At 46.2% G+C, this 26,761-nt stretch overlaps 8 protein-coding genes across 8 annotated transcripts; 4 read left to right on the top strand and 4 right to left on the bottom strand.

Moving 5' to 3' along the window:
- Window positions 1-112: 112 nt before the first annotated feature.
- N7457_006202 (putative DRAP deaminase) lies at window positions 113-646 on the bottom strand (the record flags this gene model as incomplete). The annotated part of the gene is made up of 1 exon (XM_057177246.1): window positions 113-646. The coding sequence occupies one exon, from the start codon at window positions 644-646 to the stop codon at window positions 113-115; it is 534 nt and encodes a 177-aa protein (XP_057031548.1).
- Window positions 647-1,630: 984 nt separating this feature from the next.
- Window positions 1,631-5,971, top strand: N7457_006201 (uncharacterized protein; the record flags this gene model as incomplete). Its single annotated transcript, XM_057177245.1, has 1 exon — window positions 1,631-5,971. The coding sequence occupies one exon, from the start codon at window positions 1,631-1,633 to the stop codon at window positions 5,969-5,971; it is 4,341 nt and encodes a 1,446-aa protein (XP_057031547.1).
- Window positions 5,972-6,268: 297 nt separating this feature from the next.
- On the bottom strand, window positions 6,269-8,246 carry N7457_006200 (uncharacterized protein; the record flags this gene model as incomplete). The annotated part of the gene is made up of 7 exons (XM_057177244.1): window positions 6,269-6,510; window positions 6,572-6,989; window positions 7,054-7,329; window positions 7,391-7,510; window positions 7,581-7,904; window positions 7,958-8,062; window positions 8,127-8,246. The coding sequence occupies 7 exons, from the start codon at window positions 8,244-8,246 to the stop codon at window positions 6,269-6,271; spliced, it is 1,605 nt and encodes a 534-aa protein (XP_057031546.1).
- A 552-nt stretch (window positions 8,247-8,798) lies between these two features.
- N7457_006199 (FAD-binding oxidoreductase) lies at window positions 8,799-10,689 on the top strand (the record flags this gene model as incomplete). The annotated part of the gene is made up of 4 exons (XM_057177243.1): window positions 8,799-9,209; window positions 9,275-9,466; window positions 9,519-10,198; window positions 10,263-10,689. 4 exons carry the CDS (start codon window positions 8,799-8,801, stop codon window positions 10,687-10,689), a joined length of 1,710 nt encoding a protein of 569 aa, XP_057031545.1.
- A 6,422-nt stretch (window positions 10,690-17,111) lies between these two features.
- Window positions 17,112-19,018, top strand: N7457_006198 (cytochrome P450; the record flags this gene model as incomplete). The annotated part of the gene is made up of 4 exons (XM_057177242.1): window positions 17,112-17,592; window positions 17,660-18,595; window positions 18,662-18,763; window positions 18,831-19,018. The coding sequence occupies 4 exons, from the start codon at window positions 17,112-17,114 to the stop codon at window positions 19,016-19,018; spliced, it is 1,707 nt and encodes a 568-aa protein (XP_057031544.1).
- An 836-nt stretch (window positions 19,019-19,854) lies between these two features.
- On the bottom strand, window positions 19,855-22,419 carry N7457_006197 (uncharacterized protein; the record flags this gene model as incomplete). Its single annotated transcript, XM_057177241.1, has 2 exons — window positions 19,855-21,296; window positions 21,351-22,419. The coding sequence occupies 2 exons, from the start codon at window positions 22,417-22,419 to the stop codon at window positions 19,855-19,857; spliced, it is 2,511 nt and encodes an 836-aa protein (XP_057031543.1).
- Window positions 22,420-23,746: 1,327 nt separating this feature from the next.
- N7457_006196 (uncharacterized protein) lies at window positions 23,747-24,994 on the top strand (the record flags this gene model as incomplete). The annotated part of the gene is made up of 2 exons (XM_057177240.1): window positions 23,747-23,960; window positions 24,024-24,994. The coding sequence occupies 2 exons, from the start codon at window positions 23,747-23,749 to the stop codon at window positions 24,992-24,994; spliced, it is 1,185 nt and encodes a 394-aa protein (XP_057031542.1).
- Window positions 24,995-25,312: 318 nt separating this feature from the next.
- N7457_006195 (uncharacterized protein) lies at window positions 25,313-26,512 on the bottom strand (the record flags this gene model as incomplete). The annotated part of the gene is made up of 2 exons (XM_057177239.1): window positions 25,313-26,214; window positions 26,278-26,512. 2 exons carry the CDS (start codon window positions 26,510-26,512, stop codon window positions 25,313-25,315), a joined length of 1,137 nt encoding a protein of 378 aa, XP_057031541.1.
- Window positions 26,513-26,761: the final 249 nt, after the last annotated feature.

Genomic DNA, 26,761 nt, shown 5'->3' with positions numbered 1-26,761 from the left:
TATACTTCTATACCGATGAAATTCTCGAAACACAATGGTTCAAAGTACAAAATAAACATAGCCACATGTGGGAACCCCTCGGCATTTCCGCAACATCATCCCGTCCCGGTTTTCAGTGACCGGCCATTGAGACCTTGGTGACCCTATCACGCCAATGCTCAACGGGATAGACGACTTGGACGCCGTTTGCCTCTAGCCTTGCTTGTCCATCATTCTCTGCGATAAAAGTCCCTGGTTCTTTGATTCCCACGTAGACAGTCTTGATGGCACCTTGGAGTCTCAAGATCCTGGTCACGCAGGTCATATTTCCGCTCAACCTGTCATTGCATGGCTCCATGGTCGTGTAGAGTGCTGTATTGGCGGGAAGAACTTCATGAATTTGCTCCTCCGGTATGTTATGCTGATCGGCGATCTTGATAAAACAACATTGCTCTGCGTGCGTGGTGCCGGGATCTCCCTTGTAATCTCGCGGGTATTCAAGTGAGTACCCCGTCGACAAGACCTTGCCATTTTCAGCATCCACAAGTACGGCGCCGACGCAGAATTTGTTACCAGCGGGTGGTGACTTTTGTGCTTGAATGAGAGCTAACTCCATGAATGCTTCGTGGTCTCCAACGGAGAAACTTAGATCCGTTTCGGAACCCATCTTCAAGTTGTAACTGACTCTGTGGAATAATATACAATGCGTACACAATCTCTTTGGGGAGCCGAATCAACCCGTCTGCCCGTGATCAATGATGAATGACCCAGGAATCAAACAAAACAATCAATGGGGATGGTGAAACTGAGGAGCAAAATGTTCAGGGGTAGACACATGCTGCCATGAATCTATCGGCGGGGAGGAGCGGGGTCGACGGGCGGTTAGAGCAACCGGCTGATTGGTGATTCAAGGAGGAAAGGTCCGAGGCTACGGAGCTACGTGGGCTGAACGTGTGGTGTGCGGAGCAGGGGCATCACCAAGTCTACCTTGAAACAAATCACCGTTGGACAAGGGCTCAGTTATTCTTGATTCACGACCCATATCAGTGTCCGATGAATCCGAGCAACTAAGATTGGACCCCCCATGCGCTGGGATTGATGGGATACAATGGTTAATTCTCACCCGCTACACATCCTGGGGGTCTTCGACTACCTGGACGATCGCTGACAATACCAGTTCCTTCGAAAGCAGCGGCGTGCGAATACCGACATACCCACTAATCCTCTCCCTAGCGGTGGTGACTCGTCTCAGAGCCCGAGGAGTCGGTTTTCCTTTTCAAAAAGATTGTCGATATCATCTGTTTCGGGGGACCAGACAGAGGATGTAAAGGGTCCGCTTGGATTGAATCTCTTGTTTTCTCCACCGGCGCCGGAGATCGACTTCATCTTCGTCCATGGCCTAGGCGGCAGTTCTAGAAAGACGTGGAGCAGGTCGCCATTGCAGTCTCACTTTTGGCCAAAAGAGTGGCTACCCAAAGATTCCGTATTCAAAAACGTCCGCATCCATAGCTATGGGTACGATTCGTACTACTTGAAGGGTAAGGAGGACTGCCTGAACGTACACCATATTGGCAAGTCCTTTTTAGGTGCGCTTAGCACTTCACCATGCATTGTCGATTCAAAAACACGTATCGTCATCATCGGCCATAGCATGGGTGGCCTGGTGATCAAGAAGGCATACGTCCTGGCAAAACAAGACCCGTTTTATAAAGAGTTGGCTGAGCGAGTTGCCTCACTATATTTCCTCGCCACACCCCACCGAGGGTCTGACTCGGCCAAAATGCTAAAAAACCTTCTCAAAGTCGCCTATGACCGCGCTTACATTAATGACCTGGAACCGAACTCTGCCACTGTCCAAGTGATTAATGACGAATTCCGTCATCACTCGGCTAATATTGAGCTTTGGTCTTTTTACGAAACGCAGAATATGAAACTGTTCAGCTCACTCATCGTGGATCCCGAGTCGGCTGTTCTCGGGTACCCTGGAGAGAAGCAAACACCCATGACTGCTGATCATCGCTCAATTTGCAAGTTTGATACCCCCGAAGACCCCAACTACGCCCTTCTACGGAACGCGCTCGCCTCAACTGTGAGTAAACTTGTCACGGAAGTTCCAGAATCAAAGCTTGAGGGCAGGCGTGAGAGGATCAAAAATCTGAAGAAGTACCTTGATGTTTACGACATTTTGGATGATGATCTTGCAAACGTCCGCGAATCTCGAATGGACGGATCGTGTAGATGGATTTCGACCAAAGCCAGTTATGTAACATGGAGGGATGGGGAAAGGGACAGCGACAGAGTCTTGCTTATCAAGGGCAAACCAGCAACAGGAAAATCGGTTCTCGCTGGCTATGTTATTGATCAGCTCAACGAGGCAGGGCGAGCATGCAGTTCCTTTTTCTTCAAACATGGAGATAAATCAAAATCCACTTTAAGCCGCTGCCTTCGATCTCTAGCTCTTCAGATGGCTACCTCCTCTGATGAAGCTGGGAATGTCATTCTACGTATGCAGGCGGATGCTGTTCGTTTGGACCACATCGATGAACGAACCCTCTGGAGAACCCTCTTCCTATCCGGCATTTTCCAAACCAGAGTCACGCAGCATTATTGGATTATCGACGGTTTGGACGAGTGTTCAAACTCCCAGGCATTTTTTCATGTCATTCTTTCCAACTTGAGCGAAGTCATGCCTCTGAGAATTCTCATGACAAGTCGCGACACCCTCGATCTTGAGAAAGGTTTCTCGGCTACTCCATCCAATCAAATTCGGTCCTTTCCTATCTCAACAAAGGACACAGGACCGGATATCAGGCTTCTAGTCGAGAGGAGAACCCAGGCCCTTGGGGTCGTTGGACCTGACGATCGAGATATATTAGTTGAGAGGATCCTAGACAAATCCAATGGATCTTTCTTGTGGACAACTTTGGTGCTTGAAGAACTATCGTGTTGTCACAGCGGAAATGAAATCCAACAGGCCCTTGAAGATATGCCAAGGGGTATGGAGTCGCTGTACAGACGCACGTTGGACTACATGTCGCAGGCGACTCGTGGAAAGGAGCTGGCCAAAGCCATTCTGATGTGGACAGCCTGTGCGGTTCGACCCATGACAATCAGCGAACTGGGCGGTGCTCTCATGCTGGAGATCCACGACTCATTTCCAAGATTAGAGGAAAGTATCGCTGCGCTTTGTGGGCAACTGGTGGTTGTAGACAAATATGAGAGAGTTAGGATGGTGCATGAAACTGCTAGAGAGTTCCTTATAGCACAAGGGCAGGTGTCTGAGTTCTCCGTTGACGTAACTCTAGCGCACACGCGCATGGCTAAGGTATGCCTCGATTACCTAACTGGAGAGGAGATGAAGCCTCCAAGGAACATTCGGCACCGTTCCTTGGTGAATCTTCCAGCGAAAAGACTAGATTTCGCGGCCTATGCATGTACATCATTCTCATATCACCTCTCCAGAGCCAATCCACTGGCCAGAGAAACGTTACAACTTATCATCCAGTTTTTGAGACTCAATGTTCTCACTTGGATCGAAACTATTGCCCGGTCTAAAAATCTCAGTCACCTCATCCATGCCTCAAAACATCTCAAGGTCTACCTCAACGCGTGTGCCGTTGAGCGTTCTCCACTGGATCCTCGGATAGGAGCCCTACGACAGTGGAGCATGGACCTTGCTCGAATACCTGCCATGTTCGCGAGCGTCCTCATGGTATCGCCGTCAGCAATATATTCGGTGATACCTCCGTTCTGTCCCACTGACTCTAGAGTCCATAACACTGGAAGCCCAAGCCTCAGGCTCGCTGTGCTTGGTGCGCACAGCAACCAGTGGGATGATAGGATGGTGTGCATAGACTTTCCTCAGGGTCAACCAAGGGCGGTGCGGTATGGAGATCAATTTCTCGCCGTTGGACTCAGTTCTGGGACAGTGGTATTGTACCATCACACATCACACCAGGAATACAAGCTATTGGCTCATGGGGAAGCAGTCAGCCTGCTGGCTTTCAGCACTAAGACCACTTTCCTAGCGACCTGCGGTATGAAAATGACCAAAGTTTGGGACACCCAAAGTGGACTATTAGTGCACAGCCTTACCAGTCCCCCGCATCCGCTGGGAATGGAGTTCGACGGAGACAAGCTTCTGATTGCTAGTCGCAAAAACTACGTCGTTACTTGGGATTTAGACCATGGGAGCCGGCTGGAGTCGGTGCGAAAACACTGGAGCGATCACGATACGCCGGAATCAGATCGAACGCCACCCCGTGGGACGCCATGCGCTCTAGCTCTCTCTATCAGCCACGGAATGCTTGCTGTAGCATACAGCGGTCAGCCTATCACGCTATGGGATATGAAGGAGAATGCCTACGCTGGTAGCTGTGGCAAGAAACTCTCAACCGGCGAGACTAGCACTCATGTTGTCATCGCTCTTACTTTCAATCCCAACCCGGACATTAGCCTTCTTGCAGTTTCATATCTCGACGGTGACCTTGCGCTCCTTGATCCATTATCTGGTCAGCAACTGGAATGCTTTCGGGCCAATTGCCAAACCCTCGCTGCTAGCCCCAATGGACGTCTTCTCGCCGCCGGCGGTGCCAATGGGATAATCCACATTTACGAGTTTGACACCTTGAAGTCGCTATATCAAGTCAAATCATCCAACTCGTTCATCAAACAGCTTGCCTTTGATAAGGACAGCATGCGTCTTGCGGACGTTCAAGGGGCCCAGTGTACTGTCTGGGAACCCGAAGCTCTATTGCGGGAGTCGTTAGAGGACGACAGTAGTGGGACCACTCTCACTACGGTCGTCGAGCAACTATCTGAAAAGCCCAAAGCAAGAATCACTGCGATGGTTGCCCACCATACTTTAGAGGTCATTTTCTGCGGAAAGGATGATGGCTCAGTTGTAATTTACGAACAAGGAACGGCAATGAGCTTGGAGACTCTCTACACCCACAAGTCATCAGTGCGCGTGTTAACCTGGATTGAAGCGACCAACTCTTTGCTTAGCATTGATGCATCCAACACAATTTTCCTCCACAAGGTCCAGCAGTCGGTGAACAAAGGTTGGCACGCCGACCTCACAGTACTCTTTAAGACCCGCCTCGACTCTGAACAGGCAATTACAGATGTTCTCGTGGGAGACCCAGCAGCAAAGCTTTTGCTATCAACTCGCGAGAGCGATTACATGTTCAACCTGGGCAGCGGCAACTGCGAGGGTGAGAGGACATACTCACAGATGCGAGGAAGCCGCAAATGGCTGCCTCATCCAAACTCCTCTCAACATCTGATCTGCGTTGATAACTTCAAAGTCTGCATCTATCGCTGGAATGACTGGTGTGAGGTTTCTTGCATTGGATATCCACTTGATAACGATATGGTAGAGATCAAAGACGCGGTGGTGTATTCACTCGGGCAAAGGCAAAGAATTCTCCTCGACTTGCTCCATCCGAATAGTTCTGTGAACATCAAAAGGATTGCGATCATTGATCTAGATCGCCTCGCCACGGGGAATAGCGAACGCAGCCTGTTCCGGGAAACCCCCGATCATGCCTTGGGTGGATTAGATCAACTTGCATCGGATGGAGATGCGAAGAAGATTGGCACAAAGTCAATCGCATCTTCTCCACCCCTTTCACAGATGATGAATTTTGACCTGGATATCGCCCATGTGATAGGAATCTATGAATCGAGAAGACTGATATTCTTGAATCGATCTTTCTGGGTGTGCTCTGTTGACATCGGTGAAAACGGGTTAGGAACCGCACGACCCAGGGAATCATCATCGATTGAAATTTTTGAGCACTTCTTCATCCCATATGATTGGTTTGCCGGCAGACGCGACATTGTTTGTGCTTTGGCGAGGAAAGATATTATATTAACTCGGGGTGGTGAGCTGGCTGTGGTTAGGGGCGGCCTTGACCATGTCGAGCGATCATGTGTACAAGAGAAGTCCTGGGGCCCAGATGGAATGAAGAGCCCAACCTCAAAATAAATCAGCTTTGGTGGGCAGGATTCAAGCTCTATTTGACTTGAAGTACAGGTCTCCGACCCTCATGATGGGCCACCAAACAGACGTTTGCGAAAGAATCAGTTCCAAGATAAAGTAACGTAAGAATACGAGAGGAGTTCATCTGAAAGAAAAGCAGAAGCGCCATATGGAGTGATTAAACACCGGTAAAAAGTCTGTGCCCCGAATACAGGAAGTTCGAATTTGCAAACATATATTCAAGGCACATCGACCATTCTGCATTGCGATTCGTATCGGATATATACCTGGGAGAAGAGATAATCAACGCGAGGAAGCCTCAATGTGCTCGACCCGAGCTTCCTTCGCTTCCTCATGATCCAAATCCTTCAGCGCCTGCTCGTTCGCCTGAGCCACACCCTGGCAAACATAGCTCTTGAACTTCCACGCGGGAACCTTCTGGTCAAACATCTCCTCGATCTCTTCCAGTGAGCGACCCTTGACCTCAGGGACCAAGAAATAGATGAAAAGGATAGTGATCACACTCGATCCAAGCCAGATCCAACCTGTGCATGATGTCAGTATTTGCCCGTATTCTCAAGAGTTTGCAAAAAGGAAATAACATACCGTATTTACCACCCCAGTTCATTTCATCGGGATTGATGAAGTAAGGAGCCGTAAAGGAGGTCAGCCACGCGAAGATGAAGCCAATTCCAATAGACAGGCCCGCGGTGGCGGCTCGAAGGTTTTGAGCAGGGATCTCGCCTGATACCATGTAAACAAGACCAACGACGCCGAAGTTGAAACCAAAATGGTAGAATGTGTTCGCGAAAATCACGCATTTTCCACGAATGGATTTGTCTGCGACAGTCGTTGTTTGGAAAATCACAGCAAGGATTAACATGGACACGGCACAGCTGAACGATCCAAGTAGGAGCATCGTTCTTCTCCCGAGCATAGCAATGAAAGGGTATGAGAGAAGTTGGCCGAAATATCCAGCGAATTGGCCGACGATCACCCATTTGAAAGGATCATCAACACCAACCTGAGGGGGTGAAGATCGGGATTAGTAAAGCAGCAGATCTGGCGTTGTCAAATTCAGAACTTACCATCTTCAGGAAATACGTCATGAAGCCCATGATGAACATTCCACCGAGTCCAGGGTTAACGAGGCCAATACCAATGCTGATGAGCGTCCGACGGATGTGTCGCTTGCTGAACTGCTCCAAGAAAAGTTTGTTCTTATCACTGCTGAGTTCTCTCTCCACATTGAGCTTCATTTCCTCAAATTCTCGCAGGAGCTCAAACCGATCACAGGAGCTCGCACGGATCCAGGTCAGAGACTTAAGTGCCTCGTCGTTTTTGCCGTGCAGGAGGAGCCAGCGCTAGGAGCAAGTTATCAGAAAGGATTGTCCGACCGTGTGTACCAAGGCTATATAGACTCACAGGCGACTCAGGCAGGAAGAATAGACCACTGATCATGACTACCGGAAGGAGGTACAGAGTGTAAAGCGGGATTTGGTATGACAGTCGGCTCATCATTTTCGCTGTAGCGTTGGTAATGATCTATAGACCAAATCTCGCGATCAGAAACATGCCCGCCAATGGAAGTGATAACGAGCGAGGGGATACTAACCGCTCCAATGGCACCGCCGAGAGTTACCCATCCAGCTGCTATAGCGTAAGCCACGCCGCGTAGATGTGCTGGGGACATTTCAGCAATGTAGATGAATGTGAAGTTCATGACAAGTCCATTGGCAAGACCAGTAACTAAGCGGCCAAAGTAAAGGGCTCCCAATTGAGTTGTGACAACCTGCACGGTAATTGCTACAAGCAGGATGACCATTCCAATCATCACACAGTGGCGGCGGCCGAGGTAACGGCTGAACACACCAGCCAACAACGATGAGATGAAGGAGCCCAGGAGCATAAATGAGGATATAATTTGTTGGGGGCCAGACTATGGTCGATCGTCAGTCCTGTACACGGTATGGAAGGAAGGCAGGAAGATACCTTGATGTTCCAACCACTGGGCACTGCCGGGTCCTCGTAGCCAAAGACACGCAGGAAGCCAGTCATAGCCTGGAAGGCATTGATTTCACCATTGTCGAACCCATACTAAGGAATTGTTAATATGTTTCTGTTAAAGCAACCGTTAGGGGTAGTGCAATGTCCATCTTACCTCGAGCATGGCACATCCAACAAAGAAAGAGACCAACAAGAACCTGCGATGAGCAAGGATAGGAAATTTTTTGTTTTCTTCTCTTGGGACATCCTCAATGGGGGAGGCAGACCGCTCCATGATGGCAGAGAGTGAAGAGAAATTGAATGATTTCCCAAGGAGCAACACCGAATATTGTCCTCTTGACAGGCAGCGCGATCGTCAATGCCATGGTGGGTTATATAGACAATAATTTCGGCGGCCAACCAATCATCAACCATCACCGCAGTTCATTGGGCACGTGGGGGAATTACCCCAGGTTTGACTTTATCAGTAAGCCTCCGCTCCAAATGTCGGAGTTATACAAGCGAATCTCGCTTGAAGGTACAGGGCTAGAGGTCGTGGCTTGGCTCCGGCACTAAATAGCCGAGAGCTAGCCTCTTCGTCGTTTGCGGGGGAATCGGCTCCATCGTATTCGCGGGAATCACGACAAAGAACTTGCCGGGGTGGATCTTGCGGAAAGAAAACCGCGATGTAGAGACCAGACGTGTAGATCCTGGAGTGCCAGAAGTGGAGATTGTCGGAACTAGAGAACCGCTCGTATGACCAGCTCTAGCAGGAAGACTCAAATAAAGGCGCGAGGATCTGGACATTTGGACTTCCTCAGCACTTTATACATTCCCATCGTGAACAATGGATCCATACACCTTCAAGCCCGTGACTATCAGTCACACTCCTCGCGACAATGAGAATGCGACAGTGATTCTCAAGCGCTGGTATGACAAGGAAGAGCTTGCCGAAGCTTTGCAGTATCTGCCTCCAGGCCTGACCCCAGACATCTGGGGAACTGTCCTGAACCAGTTCAAAGATGCACTTGGCAAAGAAAAGGTGGTGACTGGGAAAGAGTTGAAAATCAACTACATGGACCCCTTCTCCATGAATGCCGACGAGAAAGAGAAACGCGGCAGCGCCTGCGCTCTGCGACCGACCACCGTTGAGGAAATCCAGAAGATTTTGGCAATTGCGAACAAGTACAAAATCCCACTATGGACAGTCTCCCGTGGCAGGAATCTTGGATATGGGGGTCCCCAGGCGCGTGTAAAGGTAAGCTTGGTTGTTGCATTTGCTGCCATTTCCGTGCAACCGACTAATGTTCGCTCCGATGTTAGGGCTCGGTCATTGTCGATCTCCAGAACATGAACAAGATTCTCGATGTCAACGACAAGTTCGCATACTATACAGTCGAACCTGGTGTCAGCTTTTTCCAGCTTTTCCAAGAGATTCAGGCACAAAAGAAGGATATTTGGTGTTCGACCCCCGCTTTGGGTTGGGGAAGTGTGGTCGGAAATGCACTCGATCGGGTGAGTCTGACATTGAGAGCGAAACGTTGATGTTCGTGCTAACATTTGACAGGGCTGGGGATACACTCCTCACGGTGATCACTCCAATCAAATATGTGGCTTGGAGATTGTACTCGCAGACGGCACAGTAGTCCGAACAGGCATGGGCGCACTGGAGAACTCAGTCTGTGGACCACTGTTCCGTGGTGGCTATGGTCCGACCTACGATTCCATGTTCAGTCAATCAAACTTTGGAATTGTCACCAAGATGTCAATTTGGGCATCTCCCGCCCCCGAGGGATTCATGCGCTGCCATTTGTCAGTCCCCGAAGAGACTGATCTGGCACCTATGGTGGATATTCTGCGCGAACTGCTTCTGCGCGAAAAGATTCAGAACCACCCCGTTATCGGTAATGTCATTCGCGAAATCAACAAACGCGGTCTGCGCAAGGACTTCTGGACCGAAAAACGCTCCATCCCGTATCACCGAATCAAAGAGATCCAGGCAGATTTGGGATTGGGATTCTGGGATGCCACATTCGCCCTATACGGACCTAAGGAGTTGATGGACTATCATCTCAAAGAGATCAAAGAAGCACTCCGACCGATCAAGGGCCATGTTCTTAAGACGACTCCTCATTATCCCAAACCCGGCGCGAAATACCTCAACGCTTTGGATATTCCTTACGACCTTCAGACTGGAAACCCCGGCTTGGGACCTCTCCGATCAATTGAATACCGCGGACTCGATGGGTAAGTACAATCCAGAAACATATTTCTACGGTGGCCAATTGTTCTAACGAGAGTCGGTTCATAGTGGCCACATCTCCTTTTCCCCCGTATTGCCCTCCGACGGAAAGGCAGCCCTCGACTTCTACTACGAGGCACAAAGACTCTGCGAAAAACACGGATTCGATTTCGTCGCCGGTCTTCACATGCACCTACGCCACATGACACACATCAACATGATCCACTTCGACCGCGAGTCGCAAGAAGACAAGGACGCGGCCAACAACCTATTTGTCGATATGGTTCGTTCTGCACGCAAGTGCGGCTATGGAGAATACCGCGCACACATTGAACATATGGATCTCGTTGCCCAGCAGTATGACTTTGGTGGTGGTGCTTTGATGCGCTTGAATGAGAAGATTAAGGATACCATGGATCCCAATGGTATCCTGAGCCCTGGCAAACAGGGTATCTGGCCCAAGCACTACCGAAAAGCAAATGACCCGCGTTTGTGAGAAGTTTCTGATACCCCAGGCTATGATCAGTGTCCGCGATATTACGCAGGTGATAGGATCCTCCGGAGTACTACTAGATACATACCTGTAGTTTGGTTTTGATTTTGGTTGCATTGTTCGTTTAGTCTCAGCTTTCCTCTATAGTGAATTCAGCTTATAGAATTTGCTATATTTTATTTCACCTTCATTTCACGATTATTGGATAGACTCCGAGTTGGTTTTCAACATAGTTTAAGGACCTCCCTAGCAGGAATGTCTATGTTTATATTCACTATACTTGTTGGATCTGCCGATATATATCGAGGTTGCACTCATTGTAGTCACATGAATTCCAAATTATGTAGTTTAGATGTACAAGATGAGGGAGTTATACTCAGATTTCAATAGGAAGCTACATTGAGATAGGATTACAACTCAAATGAGCACAATCGTAGGAATTGGTGTCTCGAAATGTATTGGTTGCCTGAGGGCCGAGGCCAGAAACGCATGTCAACTGACGTGGTATTTAGTATAGTAGGGGTCCAATTAAGGGAGTTGAAATCTCTATATTTCTGTATCCACTATTCTAGTAGGAAATATGACTATCTGACTAATATCAACAATACTGCGTAGATAGGATAAACTAAACTTCCGGTATGCCGATCTTATGCTCCGACACACCCCCTCAGCTAGGCTAGTATGGTCTAGCTGCTTCCTACACCCTAGTCGGCATACTATTTCTCTCCCTTTGTTGATTAAATGACCTATACTGTTAAATAGCTCCTACTATTAGATAGCTTATATCTATCATCCTTAACATTTTGAGGAAAGCTTCATGCTTTTGCCTAGTGAGTAACTTTGTGAGTCCGTCTATAGCTATACTAGCTGTCGGCACCTATTTTACCTTGATTCTCCCTTCCCTAACTTCCTATCTAAGCTAGTGCCGATAAATGTTAATATATCGTAATTTCGTCTCGAACGCCGTGTCCTCGCTTATTAGAAGACTAATAGTACGCTGATTATCGTAATCGATACTTAGTTAATAGGAAGGGACAAAACCGAGGGTATTAAGAAGTCTACGCTACTATTATAGCTATTTTATAGTCTCTAAGAGACCGAGGAGCTTAGCTTTAGTGGTGGAGGTAGTGACTATAGGCTACTTACTAGCCTTTTAGTCGACTAGCCCGCTATATACCTAGTAGATATAGCTAGCGGAGCTCTTTCTATTAGGGTAATCCCTATATAAAGTATCACTAGCGAATTAGATAGAGTCCTTTTCTATACTTAATTCTACGCTATATTTAATAGCGAGATAGTAGGTAGAATTAAGATAGGTAATAACTCTATTAGCTACCTAATAATACTAAGGGCCTAGGTTTATTAAGTATTATACTAGATAAGTAGTCGATTTTATAGTATCTAGTCTTATAATCGTAGTAGTATATCTAGTAGATCCTACCTTCTTTTAGTATAATAGGATCTCTTATACCGTAGCTACTCCCTAATATAGGGTTAGATCTTCGATAGGTATTAGGGTATATACCGCTAGTCTATCTATAAGGTTATATCGTATAGTAATACTTACTATATAGCTATCTTAATAAAGCTATAGCTTCTTTTACTACCTATCTCTAATTATACGGATATTAAGGAACTATACTACCTCTCCGTAATCTATTAATTCCTAGTATACTTCTAGATCTCGCTCTAGTTATATAGCCTTTCTTTATACGTCTTTATAATAGGTAATTAAGATATCGTCTATATAAAAGAAGACTATTAGTCTATTTCCGATAAAGATATAGAGGTCTTCTAGGGCTTATTATAGACCTAGCTTACGAAATATACTAGCTACTTCCTACTACTAAAGTCTAGGTAAGATCCGTAGACTATATAGTATATAGCGGAGTTTCTAGTATTTACCGGGTAGTCTAAACCTATTAGGTATCTAGGTATAGACCTTTTTTTTAGCGTACTATTTAAAAAGGTAGTAATAGTATCCCGCTATCTTAGGTTAAGATTAAATACGGTAATAAGGGCGAAAATTATTCTTATAGTCCTTATTACTAGTGTAGTAGCTCTCTTTTCTTCGTATAAAATAGTCTCTAAGTCTCCCTATACGTATATACGAGCTTTGAATTTAACTAGATAACTATCCTAATCGTATTTATAGGTAAATACCTATATAAGAGGTAGTATTTACTTACCTCTATCCTTTAGTCTCTCTATAATCTTATAGGTTTCCTTTTCTATTAGAGAGTTAATCTCCTTCTTTATTACTATAAAAAAGCCTTCCTAAAATAGATAGTTTATAATATCTTTATAGTGTTTTAGGACTAAGGGGAGATTATCTTAATAACGTCTAATTTTAGGTTTCTTAGTATATAGTCCTATAGCGAAAGTATATAGTAGTATAGGAGGGTCTTCCTCTATATCGGTAGATCTTATTATATAGATATAGTCTTTATCTTACCTAGCTTAACGCCTTCGTTTTCTACTAATAATATTACTAGTATTAATATCTCTTATAATTTATCTACTTAGGGCGAGAAGTTCCGTCTATAGTTATCTTTCTAGCTTATCTTCTATAGTAGGAATAGCTTTATTATCCTAAACCTAGTCGCTAACTAGATCCTTTAGATCCTCCGGTATATCTACCCCCTAACTAAGGGTAGTATAGGGTTCTTACGGCGGTATAATAGGGAGCGGAGGAAGGGGTTTATCCGGAAATATACCTAGCGGGGCTCGGGGTTTATAGATCTTAGGTATTTACTATATAATTTTAGGTATTTACTATATAATCGTAGTTTTTAAGGAGGGTAGGACCACTTACTAGTCTACCCCCTAAAGTAGGGTAGTATCTCGCTAACTAACTTTACTAGCTATCTCCCTTTACGGAGAGTTCTACTATATATTCTACTAGTTTTCTTACTAAGATCCTTAATAATCGTAGTACTAAGTTTCTTATAGATCATTAGACTAAGTTTCTTATAGATCTCGATAATCTCTCTCTTCTATTTCGCTAGTCTCTTAACTAGCTATCATACGATTAAGTACCCGGGTAAACTCTTCTATAGTAATTTCCTAAGGTTCTTACTATATTAGTATTAGAATAAGCTAATATCTATTATAATTAGGGGTATATTTACGAGTTTTATTAAATACTATATCCCTAATAGGCTTCACTTTCCTATTATATAGAAACTAGATTTTCTAGATATTTAATACTATATAGCTAACTAAGAATCCGATCTTAGCTCGTAGGTTTATTTTATTAGACTAGACCTATTTATCGATCCTATAGTATACTAAACTTCTATATAGTTTAATATTTAATAGGTTAAGCCTCGGCGCCTATAGTACGAACTCCTTCCGTACCTCCTCCTATAGTATAACCTAGCGGTTTTTAGTAGTAATATACGTCGGCGTACGATTTAGTAGCTATACTATAGCGTTAGCGGCCTCTAGCTATAGATCTTTTAGGAGCTTTCCTTCGAGTATAAGTATACGTATACGGGTGATAATTATACTATTAGATCTCTCGGTATAACTATTTATTTCGGAGTGCCCTAGGGGGTTATAATATATAAGGATACTATTAGAAGTAAGGCTATATTCCGTAGGTTTTCTAGCTAAGGACTTATTATCGTATTAGAAGGCTTTAATTAGTAGATCCTATTAGTTTCTTACTAGTTCTATAAAACGATTAATCGCTAGCTAATACTTAGGCTTTATTTTATAGGTTATTAGCTAATAAAACCTAGGACCTTCTAGGTAAAAATAAGAGATCTAGCGGTATTTATTCTCTACTAGCGGTAGCTAAATAAGATTAAAGTATACTCTTCTAAATCGTCTAAAAGTGCGCCTAATAGCGCGTCTTAATATCTATCTTAGTATACGATCTAGCTAATAAGTCTAGTATAATTCCTACGTTTCTATATTCTCCTTTCCGGTAGACTCTTTTTCTTTATTATTAAAACTAACTCTATCTACTATAGTAGCGAGTTTTACTATACTTCGTTAATTAATATAGGCTAGTCTCCGGTGCTAGATATCTAATAAGGCCCTTAATTACTAAGGTTTTACTAACTTTCTCTCCGTAAAATAGGCTTACTAGGGCTATATTTCCCTAGGTCTATCGAAGATCTAAAGATTGAACTAGTCCTAAAGGTTTATATAGATAACTAGTCTATTATTAGGGTCCCTAATATAGTTTATATACTAGTACTATATTCCGCCCTTCTTTTTTAGTATAGAATAGGATACTAGGTTTATATAGGAGCTAGGGGAATAGAGGGTATTACTAAGTATAATCTCTATTTTGCCTTTTACTAGATATCTACCTACTAGTCTAACCTTCCCCTTTCTTAGTACCTAGGTAGTACTATCTCCCGTTATAAGATCCGAAATCTAGGGTATAAAGTCGATAAAAAGGTCTCTATTATTATAGATATAGGTACTAGATCCTATATTAAGGATCTATCTATCTTTTAAGATAGGTTCCTTTATTTTTAGTAAGTAAGAGAGTATATTTACTAGTCCGAGCTACCCCCCCTACTCTCTAGTATAGGGCTTAAGGGTACTAATATACGGTATAGGGGTAGTAGCGAAGCTTACTTAATTTATAAACTCTTCCTTTTAAGGTTACTAATATTACTATATAGGGGTAGTAGCGAAGCTTACTTAATTTATAAACTCTTTCTTCTAAGGTTACTAAGTTTACTAAGTTTACTATACCTTTTCTATCTTCTTTTCTACCTATTTCTTCTAAGTAGGCTCTTTAGCGAGTTTTTATTTAATCTTTTCTAGCTTTCTAGGGTTAATATAGGTCCCTTCGGGGCGGTTTTCCTTATTAAGATACTAGTATATTACTATTTTATATAAATAGTAGGGGTTCCCGTATAGACACCTCCTCTTTTTAAATAGGATCGGCTTCTTAGTTTAAGACTTTGATTCTTAGTGCCTCTACTAGGTTAAGAATACCCCTTTTAGGGGTATAGTAGATAATACCTTTTATACCCCTATTTCTCGATTTATTACGCGGAATAACTCGAGGAGATTATAGGTTTAGTAGACTTTCTTATCTATAACGATCTCTTAATATCTTCCTTACTACTAAATAGGTAAGATCTCTTTAATAGTATATAGGAAGTCTCTATTTACGTCTCCGTTATTAATACCGAGGCTAATAGCTTACTCCCTTAGGGTATTCTATTATTTAAGCTATTATTCGATATCTCTAGTCAGCTTTTAGATAGTAAAGACCTTCTACTTTATTCGGACTTCCTCCTCGTATATAGTCGATCTCGCGAAGCGATCTCTAAGGTATACTAATCTCTTATATAGGGTCTAATAGTCGGTGATAGCGGTATAATAGATTAGGTCTAGGAAGGTATAGATATAGTTATTTACGTCGGAAAGCCTTTTTTATCTCCCTATCCTATTTCGATTAGTCTACTTTAAAGATATCTATTTTATCTCTCTAGTCTCTTTTATCTGATTTAGTCCCTTCGTAGGGGTATTCCGGCCTAATAGGCTCTTCTTTCCTAACCGGTCTCTCTATCGGGGGGGTATCTAGGTCGTAGTGCTTCTAGACTTATTTTTGTGTTATATATAGCTTTACCCGGGCGAACTAGATGCGCTATTAGGGTGAGTCCTTTAGTTTTTCGCCCTTTGTGGCGGAGAGAATTGTTAATACTTCTATTGTTAGGTTTAGGTGCTATATAGCCTTAGCGGGCTATTGTGTAGCTTTGGAGGTTGCTGTGTAGTTTTTAGGTGCTGATAGGCGCTATATCTTGTGAATAGCGGCCTTATCTCGTGCGAACCGGGCTCATAACTGTCAACTGACGTGGTATTCAGTATAGTAGGGGTCCAATCAAGAGAGTTGAAATCTCTGTATTTCTGTATCCACTATTCTAGCAGGAAATATGACTATCTGACTAATATCAACAATACTGCGTAGATAGGATAAACTAAACTTCCGGTATGCCGATCTCATGCTCCGACAACGCACTCGGCTGGTTTGAGATATCATCGGTCCCCTCCCCTTCCAGCAGTCTCCTTGGCGATTCTCATATTCTAGGGTTCGGATAGTTCTCCCAGCCAGCTTGTCACCTCCTAAACGTTTCTAGGACAGAAGGATCCGACACCTCCTCCGCATATCGATATTTCCCCGCATTTCGGCATTTACTGCTCCGCCATCGGATTCATGGAGCCGATGCCCAGGGATGCACGCGCTAAGACTTCCCCAGATAATGATCGACTTAGTGGAACCTTGCTGGTCAGTGTATGTTGTTTCCGAACGCTGGTACCAACTGAACCGACCGGAATCATGGATACGGCGCGCTCTGTCTTCCACGTCCACTATAACAATGAGGAAAGGGACGCCTCTATGCGAATTTGGAGACAGCCACACAATTGAGAGTCGCCAAGGATATCCCAAAATGCAGAGTCCACATTATTTGACCGATAAGGTCGAATACTATGGAAACCTGGTCAGTCCGGCCTTAACCACCAAGCTGGCAGATCTGGATTTCAATACCAAACTTTTCGCCGCTGCTCTCCTTGCCGGCGTCACGTCTCATGTGGGATATTTTGTTCGGGGAGAGCATCATAGAGGCACAGTGACAATTGCCAAGACATATGTTGCATTTGAAGTTGCCGTTGCTGGTATTTTCGTCCTACAGAATGGCAACGATGTCAAGACGGCTGCTCTTCAGACGGCTATCGTTACTGTTGCCTACTTGGTAGGATTGTTTGGGGCAATCGGCATCTATCGTGGATTCTTCCACCCTCTTCGTCGGTTCAGCGGCCCATTTCTGGGCCGATTCTCCAACTTGTATCACTCCTCCTTGCTGGGGAACTCTGATAACTATCGTGTCATCGATAATCTGCACAAAAAGCATGGCCAGATAGTACGAACTGGTGAGTCATACAATCAGTATCTTCGAGTAGACGAAGTTATTAATCAAATCTTTTCTCCCCTGTCCAGGTCCATCCAATTTGAGTCTGAATGTCCCGGAGGCAGTTCATCTGATTTATGGACCTGAGTCGGCGTGCGGGAAAACTGCATGGTACGAGGTCTCCCTACCGTTAATGAACCTCCACACCGTCCGGGACAAGAAACTGCACGAACAACGCCGGAAGGTGTGGGCACGTCCATTTTCACCCAAGGCATTGGTCGAATACGATGAGCGTATCGCAGAGTATTCAGACCTTCTATGTCGTGAGGTCGTCAGTCTTAAGGGTAAACCTTTTGATGCAACCCGTTTGTTCAAATACTATGCCTGGGATGTGATGGGCGAGCTCGGCTTCGGCAAGGGATTCGACATGCTCGACAAGGAAACTAATCGCTGGGTTCCCGATCTTCTCGAAGAAGGAATGTCGGATATCGCGCAGTTCCAAGTAGTACCTTGGTTGTCAATTCTTCTCCACAGTCTTCCCTTCGGCCCCCAAGGTCCCAAGAAATTCGCTTCCTTCTTCACTGAACAAGCTGTGCGTCGTGTTGAACAACCTCCCACTAAGCCCGATGTGCTCAGATACCTGGTGGAGCAATATAACAAGAGCCCGAAGGGTCCTTCTGACTTCCAATGGCTGCGCGGCGACACTCGACTTTTCGTCGTGGGCGGAAGTGACACCACCGCAGCGACATTGACGCATCTCTTCTATTACCTTGCAAAATATCCAAAGGAGCTCGCTAAGTTGCGCGCAGAAGTTGAACCTCTCCTGAAAGGCCGAACCACGCTGGATCCCAAGAACGTTGGCGACGCCAAGCACCTCAATGGTGTCATTCACGAAACTTTGCGCCTTCACCCTCCCATGCCCTCTGGCTTCCCGCGACTCACACCGAAAGAGGGGATTATGCTGAATGGCACCTACATCCCTGGAAACACAACTGTTACCGTACCTCTCTGGGCTATGGGACGGTGTAAGTGACATTCCAACTCCGTGTCAATGAAGATTGCGATCGCTAATTAATATCTTTCCTCCTCAGGCGAGGAAGTCTACGGACGCGCCCACGAGTTCATTCCAGAGCGATGGTACTCGCAGCCAGAACTGATCAAAGCCAAGAACACGTTCGCCGCATTTGGCCTCGGTATGCTACTGATCCTCTCCACCTCGACAGGCATAAGATGGAAGATCCTGGCTAACGTGTTAACTAGGTCCATATGCATGCATCGGCCGAGCATTGGCGATGATGGAAATGCGAAACGTCATCTGCCATATTCTCTCGCGGTTTGAAAGTATCGAAATGGCACCGGGCGAGGATGGCTCTGCGCTGATGAATCTGACCAAAGACCACTTCACAACGGGTATTCAGTCATTCAAGATGGTGTTTATACCCAAATAGCTGATGTATTTATTGCTTGTCTTATGCTTATGATGGCTCTGGATTGAGAGTGCAATGGTATTATGTTCTTACACATGAAGACTGGAAGATTCATGCCACTGGAAATTGATTGTACCTTTGGCTGGCATTGAGATTGATGAATTTGACATTCACTATATCAGTAGTCACTGTCAACATAGTATTATAACAAAGAGGAGCAATATTTCTAAACAGGTATATGAGAATAAACCAAAGCGACTACTGGTATACGCAAATCAATATAGAACTGCTACCTTGCTGGATGATCTGGGCTGCTCGCTCTGCCCAATGGGGCATGATGTCCACACGTGGCTCACGGAACACTAGCAGTTCCCCGGCATATGCAGCAGCCGTAAGACCAGCAGAGTTGTGCCAATTGTCGTTTTTATGAGAATCGCAGTACTCGCATATCCCGCGAATCACCAGGCATGGGATATTATTCATTGGACCGGCGTCATCCATCTCGAAACACGGCACATTGACGTCCGGGTTATTTGCGTATTTATCATGCACAATGGCTTAGGGTACGTTATTTGTCTTAGGATGTAGCTCAATAGGTCGATAGTGGAAGACTTCTACAGACATCTGACTTTCAATATCATGCATCTATACTTGTTGCGCGACACAGGGAGATACATTTTTACCAATTATCCAGAGAATGTCCTATTTTCCAGAAGCTTATAAGGGAAGTACGCAACGAAATATATTACGAACTACAAAACCACGATATCCAGTACATGGAACCATATTTTCCAAGAATGTATTGAAGCTTTTCCGAGTAGCAATTCTGGTATGTAACGAAAGACTATTCGAGAAACTTATTTCATCGCCTCGCTTGTGTGATAGGACAAGTTCAGTTTGGCGTACTCCAAAAATGGGTATTCTCTGAGGATCTCCTCCCGCCGATTAGAGCGAGACTGTGACTTCAGTTTCCTGGCAGCCACATGCAGCAGCTCGTAGTTCATATAGAAAATGCAACATCGCTTTATTTTCGTGTGGGCCAGTGCTTCGGAGTTGAACTGAAGCTCAGACCATACTCTGCGCAGAGGATTCTTGTGGAGCAAGAAGTTCCGCAGCGATTCATGAATGAATTGAACCGTGGGTGGATTGGATCTCTTCACCTCGGCCAGCCCTTTGGAGGAGCTGATGACGAATCTTTCAAACTGGCCAGGGTTTCCGTCCACTGTTGGGAGATTGACATTCGGAAGTTCTTCATCCATTAGGCCCTTCGGGGCCAACCCAGACCAAAGAGCGTGATAGAACTCCTTCGGGTGCAGGGGTCGTTTTGCGTAGAGGATCCAAGAGGCACATAGTTGGAAAATTGCCAAGCCCTCACGGTCACGCATTAGTGTATCTTCGAACAGTTTACTCAAGTCCTTAGGGCTCTCTGCGAATCTCTTTCTCAAAGCAGATCCACCCCGTCGATGTTCTTTGTTGAGTATGTCGACAACTTGAACAACCCACGTGAAAATGCCCGAGGCCTTGCGAAGAATTTCGGATTTCATCTCTTCGACAAGAGTGGGATTATGCAAGCGGATCCTGCTTGTCACATAGGCTGATATCGCTTCGGCGTGACCAGACTGGTCCTCCAGTGTCAGTCGGATTCCCTTGAGAATCGGAATACACGGGTAGTGTCTGGCAGAGAAACATATTCTAAACGGAATGCGCTTTGCTGCACATTGTTCCGCCAGATCTTCGAGGACACGGACCATGTTCACAGCTTCTTGTTCGTTACACTCACTCACGCCGTCCACAAAGCAAGTAAATGGCCTTTGGCCGAGTGCGGAAATCGCGTCGCAAAAGACCTGTTCAAGCACGTGGGAAGGGGGGCAAGTTTCTTGGATCCATGGGACAAGTTCGACATCATCAAGGACCATCTGTAGGTCAGGGTATCCCTCGAGCAGCTGAAGGAGCAATGATTGGTACAATTCCTGGGCTGATCCCTTCAAGTATCCTGCTCGGGCTTCGAAGAAGAATGCAGCAACGAGACCCCGGTCGTGGTGAGACCTATGTTGCATCTCAAGGTATGCAAATTCCATGATTGTTGATTTGCCAGCTCCAGGTTTACCATCAATCCAGAGTATGCCATTGTGCTCCTTCAGTCTGGCGGGATCAAGCCATGCTTGATACTCGGGGTGACTGATGAACCATTGACATGTTTGAACATGAATAGGTTCGATGTTTAGTCTCTGTGAAGCGATATTATTGAACCTGAGGTAATCCGGCAGGCGCTGCCGTTGGGCGAGGGGTGAAGGTTGATCTGTGAACCGGATGTGAGGAAGAGAAAGCAGATGCTGGACCTAACCAAACTTACAGGATTCCGGTACGCAGACAATTTCTGCACGTTCCTGGGCCACGGGCAAAATCTCGAGCAATTCTCGCGCATATGCAGCTGCAGTTGCTGCAGCATAACTTTTCCATTCATGGTCTTCGTGGGTATCCGAATAGTTACATATTCCCAGGATTGGAAGACAAGGCAAAGTATCCATCACACCAGCAGTTCGCACTCCAAAACAGATAATGTCCAGATCCTGGCCAAGTCGATCTCGAATGATACCGTCTCTGACATATTCGTCACCCGAGCCGATCGCTCCATAATGAATTCTGACATCGTTCGGACTTCGCGTTGGTCGCGACACCAGCTTTGACGGGTCACATGTATCACAGTTACCTGATGAGGTGTGACAGTAATCTGGTTCGTACAGAGAATCCGCAAGCCGCGGCCGACTGTAGGGGTCGTTCCCTTCGAATTTCTCCTGGAGGATGAAAGGGACTTGGCTTGGGGCCAGCTCGTGTTTTGCACGGAGGGCAGAGAGAGCCGTCATGAGAGCTTGACCAGGTATTCGCAGAATAGCTGTACGTTGGAGGTCCCCCTCTTCCACACTCTTGCCGAGCTCAAGTTGGATCACGCTCGTCCCGACGACAATGTCGCCCAAACGCAGATCAACCTTACTGGGAACACCATCTCCAATCCCGACCGTCAATCCCCGACGGATTTCAGGGAACGAGCGCATCATATTTGCTATGACCACCGCGGTGCTACCGGGGCTCGGATAATATGATAGGAGGCATCCAATGACAATGTTGTGTCCCTTGATACTTCCTAAGACATAGGTATTTGTGTCATCCGCATCTGTGAGCAATGGTTCGTGAATGACATCCAACATTGCTTGGGCTGCTTCCATCTCAAGTTTTAGGGCGCACACCCATGCGATAGTGTAGTCGCTGTGTTGTAGGCCAGTTGGATTGCCATAATGGAATGTCTTTGGTTGCTTTCGCAGGCGGCCTGAGTCGGTACTGACGTTCTCATCCTTCGGGAGGGTTGTCTCTCCTGTCCCAGCAGGATTCCCACTGGGACGTGATTTGGAACTGCGGGTTGGCATCGCGTGGAGTTGCTGAGAGCTTGAGACGCCCCTGAACGATGGGGTAGTGGGTGATTGATTCAAAAGGAAATGGGAATGACACAAGTATATGTGGCAACGGGCATATTTATCTCCATCTTGTCGTATGGAGTATCTATCACTGCCCTAAGGATATTCATGGTTTGGTAGAATATCTCGAGACACTGGAATATACATGGGAAACTGCATGAGAAAATGGGGATAGTACGGCTGGATGCAGGCCAGGCGACTCACTCCAGGGCTGGTGAAGTCACCTAGAGTGTCCATATCATTGGTTAACATAAAACGAAGCGGTTCCACTAGATTAAGACAAGATATACATGAATTGATCTGTCCAAAACATGATCAGTCTGCGAAAGGTACACGAGGGTACGTACATACTCCGGCTCATGCTACGTGTACTCAGTACGAAGGGCCTATGTAAGTGTAGATGTATCATGATAGTCAACCTCCGACGTCTGTTGGGACGGACACATGCATGCAATCAAGGGAATGGAGCAATCAGCCAATGATATATCCATCTGTATTGTCGAGTCAAACGCTGTGTTCTGCGCTGTGAGAACGGCCCCCGAACAGCCTCACGAGTCGCGGTGCACGGGCCCTTCGTTTCTCAGCCTCTTCACTGAGCTCTGTTCTCTGCTTCTTCAATCACCTTTGCTGCGCCCAACTGACACATCCATTTATATGCACGTATGATCACATGTGATCACCTTGGAGCCTCATATGAAACCTCAAAAAGGAGAACCCCGTTTCATCCAATGAACGCGTTCACTCCATGATTGAAACAGAAACAGGGAACTCGCCCAAGTGACAGATCAAACAAAGGCAAACCGCACGGAGTACTCCATACTTGATTGCGGGCTGGAACACACGCTGTCAATCAGGGGCTACATGATCAACGGGCGAATGTATCAAACGCTTCGAAGATAACACTCGGCCACCGGCCTGTATGAAAATAAGCGCCGATATGGCGCTGTAGGTATCCATAGCACAGCCTCCGTGATTTTCCTTTCCGTCCGGTCTCGACTCTTCCCTTCGATTCCCTATACTCACGCGATTTCCCCCAAGCGCCGATATATATAAAAATAATACAGGGCACAATGGTCGCACATAGATGTAGCTCGTGCCCAGCCCTAACTCTGCTCCAGTGGCGTCAAGGTCAGTTCGCGCCGCACATGGAGATCAACCTCGGAAGCTTGCTGACCATTTAGGTGACGAATGGGAAACCAGCCAAGCTCATCCCGGGGAATTTCTGGATTCGTCCGACGGGGGCTTTGGTCCGATATCTGGGGACACTCGAGTGTCTGTCATGTTGGTGGACCCCGCTTTTCCTCTGTTCGCCGTTCTAACCAATGTCAACAGAATCGCAAGCGCAAACGCGATCCGCGCATGCCAACAATGTCGTTACGCACTGAATGCATCTTTCCAGATTACCGAAGTGTGGTGGTCAACCTACTGCAAACGGTCGAATGGGTATTTCGGGTGTGAAACAACTCTTCGTCAGGGGAAAGTCAGCGGTATCAGTAAGGACGAGCATTTCAGCCACCCTGAACATGTTGGCTTCGAATGATGGCTGACCAACTCAGATACATGGGTATATTTTGAGATTAAGCAACTTCGACCAGATACCACCTACGAGTGGAACAAGCTCAATGTCTTCACGCGATGGCTGCCCTCGACAAAACAGACAATGGTGCTCCTTTTCGACCCGAAATCTCCCATCCTAGAAACAGTTCCCAAATTGCTGTTAAACCCCGAAGCATCAATCTTGGGTAATGCATACTGGTGTTACACGAAGCTTTTGGATACCATAGCGGATTTGGAACAAGTATCTGTCTGGGCAATCCGCGACGAAGTAAGGAAGATCGAAAAAACAGAGATGACCGAACCAATCCCCAAACCAGACTGGAGAAGATTGCACGACATTGCCCGACACGCTATACATGTCACCGAGACTTTGGATGTAGCCGTGGAAACGATTGAATCTATTACCAAACACCACATGATGTTTGCAATGCCAAGAAAGGATGATACTCTCGTGGATCAAGCCATCGCCGCTCGGCTAGGCTTTTTCCGAGGGTATATGGTAAGCATGCGCCATCGCTCTATCTCAAATGAAAAGCGATTGCAGAACGAGATCCAGCTTGCCTTCAATACGGTCGCGCAATACAATGCCGGGACCTCGGTGGAAATCACGCGTGCCGCGCAGGCTGATAGTTCAGCGATGAAGACGATTGCGTTTGTTACTTTGATCTTCCTACCGCCGACATTTATCTCTTCGATTTTCAGCATGTCTTTCTTTCAATGTGGCGAGGAGAATGGATGGGGGATGTCCGATATGTTCTGGATGTACTGGGTCTTTGCCATTCCTATCACCATTGCTACGGTCATGGTGTGGGCGTATTGGCATCGACTGGTTCCCGCCGTGGTTTCTGCACTCACTCCATCGAGTCCAGACATCCCCTTAGATCCATTGGAATACGATAGAAGTCGAGGCACACTTCGACAAAGAGTTCGTGGCAGGTTGCTAGCAGGTAGTACGAAACAGGATGTATGAAGTTGGTATTCAAGATCAAAAGGGTTTGGTGAATGTGAAAGGCTCTTTTACGTTTACATGTTCATTTTGTTTCTGATTTTTGGCATGTCAAGCGTCTCATGATTCGGTTCTCCTTAGGTATCTTCTTTCGATAAATGACGGATTCGCTTATATAAATGGACAAGGGTATTAATTATACACACAAATTAATTATGCACAGGCTTCGTAGCATCTGCTGCAAGCCCCAGGGTTTCGTAGTATCGAATGCAAAACGTGGGGGACACCCATTACCTCTGGCGATCTGCTGTGCAAAGTGTTTTCTGCGATCGGCGAGCTGTGTCATCGGGTTGGGCGGATTTCATTTTCATGAGCCGGCAGCTCAGATATGTATTGTCTTCCATCGATCTCATGAACCGGAGCGGTCACCGCACTGCCTTCGACCTCGGAAATATTGAGCTTGGATTCATAGTCCCCAGAGCCATCCGTTACCAATGTTGAAGGTGCGCCCAAGTTGGTTGATGGGGGGCTTTCCTGACCGGGTGGTGAGCCATTTCCCGGGACTGGAGTATACAGCTCTTGGCCAGCCCCTCCTTGGTCATTGCTATTCTCTTGCCGCTTGCGTTTCCTGATCAGGAAGAACATGTAGCCGGCCGCTGCAAAGCCGCATACGCCAAAAACACCACCAACCACACCACCAGCGATTGCACCTTTTGATACTGAGGAGCCAGACTCATCGGAGTCGTCCGAGCTATCGCTTGATGGGTATATAGGTGCTGGTGGACGGGTTGGTAAACTCGAACTGGATTGAGAACTCTCCGGCATCGTCCGGCCCGATGTTAGCCTCCCAGGAATCGTGATAAATACCTCATCATAAACAGTCAAGGGCTCTTTAGTAACGAGAATTTCCGCGTTTTCATCATCGTATTGCATCGTTGCCCAGGTGTATAAGGTTTCAGTGGTCTCGGTGGCACCGCACGCGTAGCTACTAACTTCCAATTCCGGCCAGGTCCAAGTGACGCAGGCCGGCATTTCGATGTCTGAGCAAGACCAAGCAAACTTGTCGGATATTGACTCGAGCTGTGTGGACTCTCTAAGTTGGGACCTATCGTAGCACGTGCTATAGAGAGAAGTGCAATCTGCGTAGTTGGTTGGCGGACAGCACCCCATCATGCCCCCAGCAATACCGTTGGCCGTGTGCCAGGCGCAGTCGTAATCATCGAGGCAGATCCTGGTCTTGTTGTCTGAAATGGATGTAAATTAGCCCATCTACTTTGTTTCAATATACTCGTTTTATTGTCACGCACTTCCGTCCAAATCTGTATCAAAATATCCACAGACACTCGGGGAAGCCGTTATAGTGGAATCAAAATCATCATCATCAAAATCCTCACGGCGATTCAGAGCTTTGGTCGGCTTCGGGGTAGATGCCGACGTTAGTGCGCGATGGAAGGTCGTCGATGAAGCGGTCGGAGATGGCAGGCCATATGCCAATTGGAGCATCGACAGGGCCAATAGACGAGTTGACCACCGCCCAGCCATGTTTTGGTATGATCGAAGGCAAATGAGGAGTGGGCTCGTTAGAGTCTTCAGTTGCCGATTATAACGTGGGTTTCCAATATCGATCGACCGAAAACTTCAGAAACTTCCCCGGAGGAACGCCGCCCCTTTTTGCATGACATATATCTCCGAATTTGTATTTTTCTTTTTGGCCCTGAAAAAGTGGCTGCGACGTGGGTTCACTGATACGCTACTACGGAAATCCGTCATCTTGGCACCGCTCGGTCCTTT

This window comes from Penicillium paradoxum, assembly GCF_028828445.1.
Source record: "Penicillium paradoxum strain IBT 22861 chromosome Unknown utg000005l_segment0_segment0, whole genome shotgun sequence".
Classification (NCBI taxonomy): domain Eukaryota; kingdom Fungi; phylum Ascomycota; class Eurotiomycetes; order Eurotiales; family Aspergillaceae; genus Penicillium; species Penicillium paradoxum.
The sequence above is the reverse complement of the archived record's forward strand: the minus strand, read 5'-3'. Positions and strand labels throughout refer to the sequence as shown.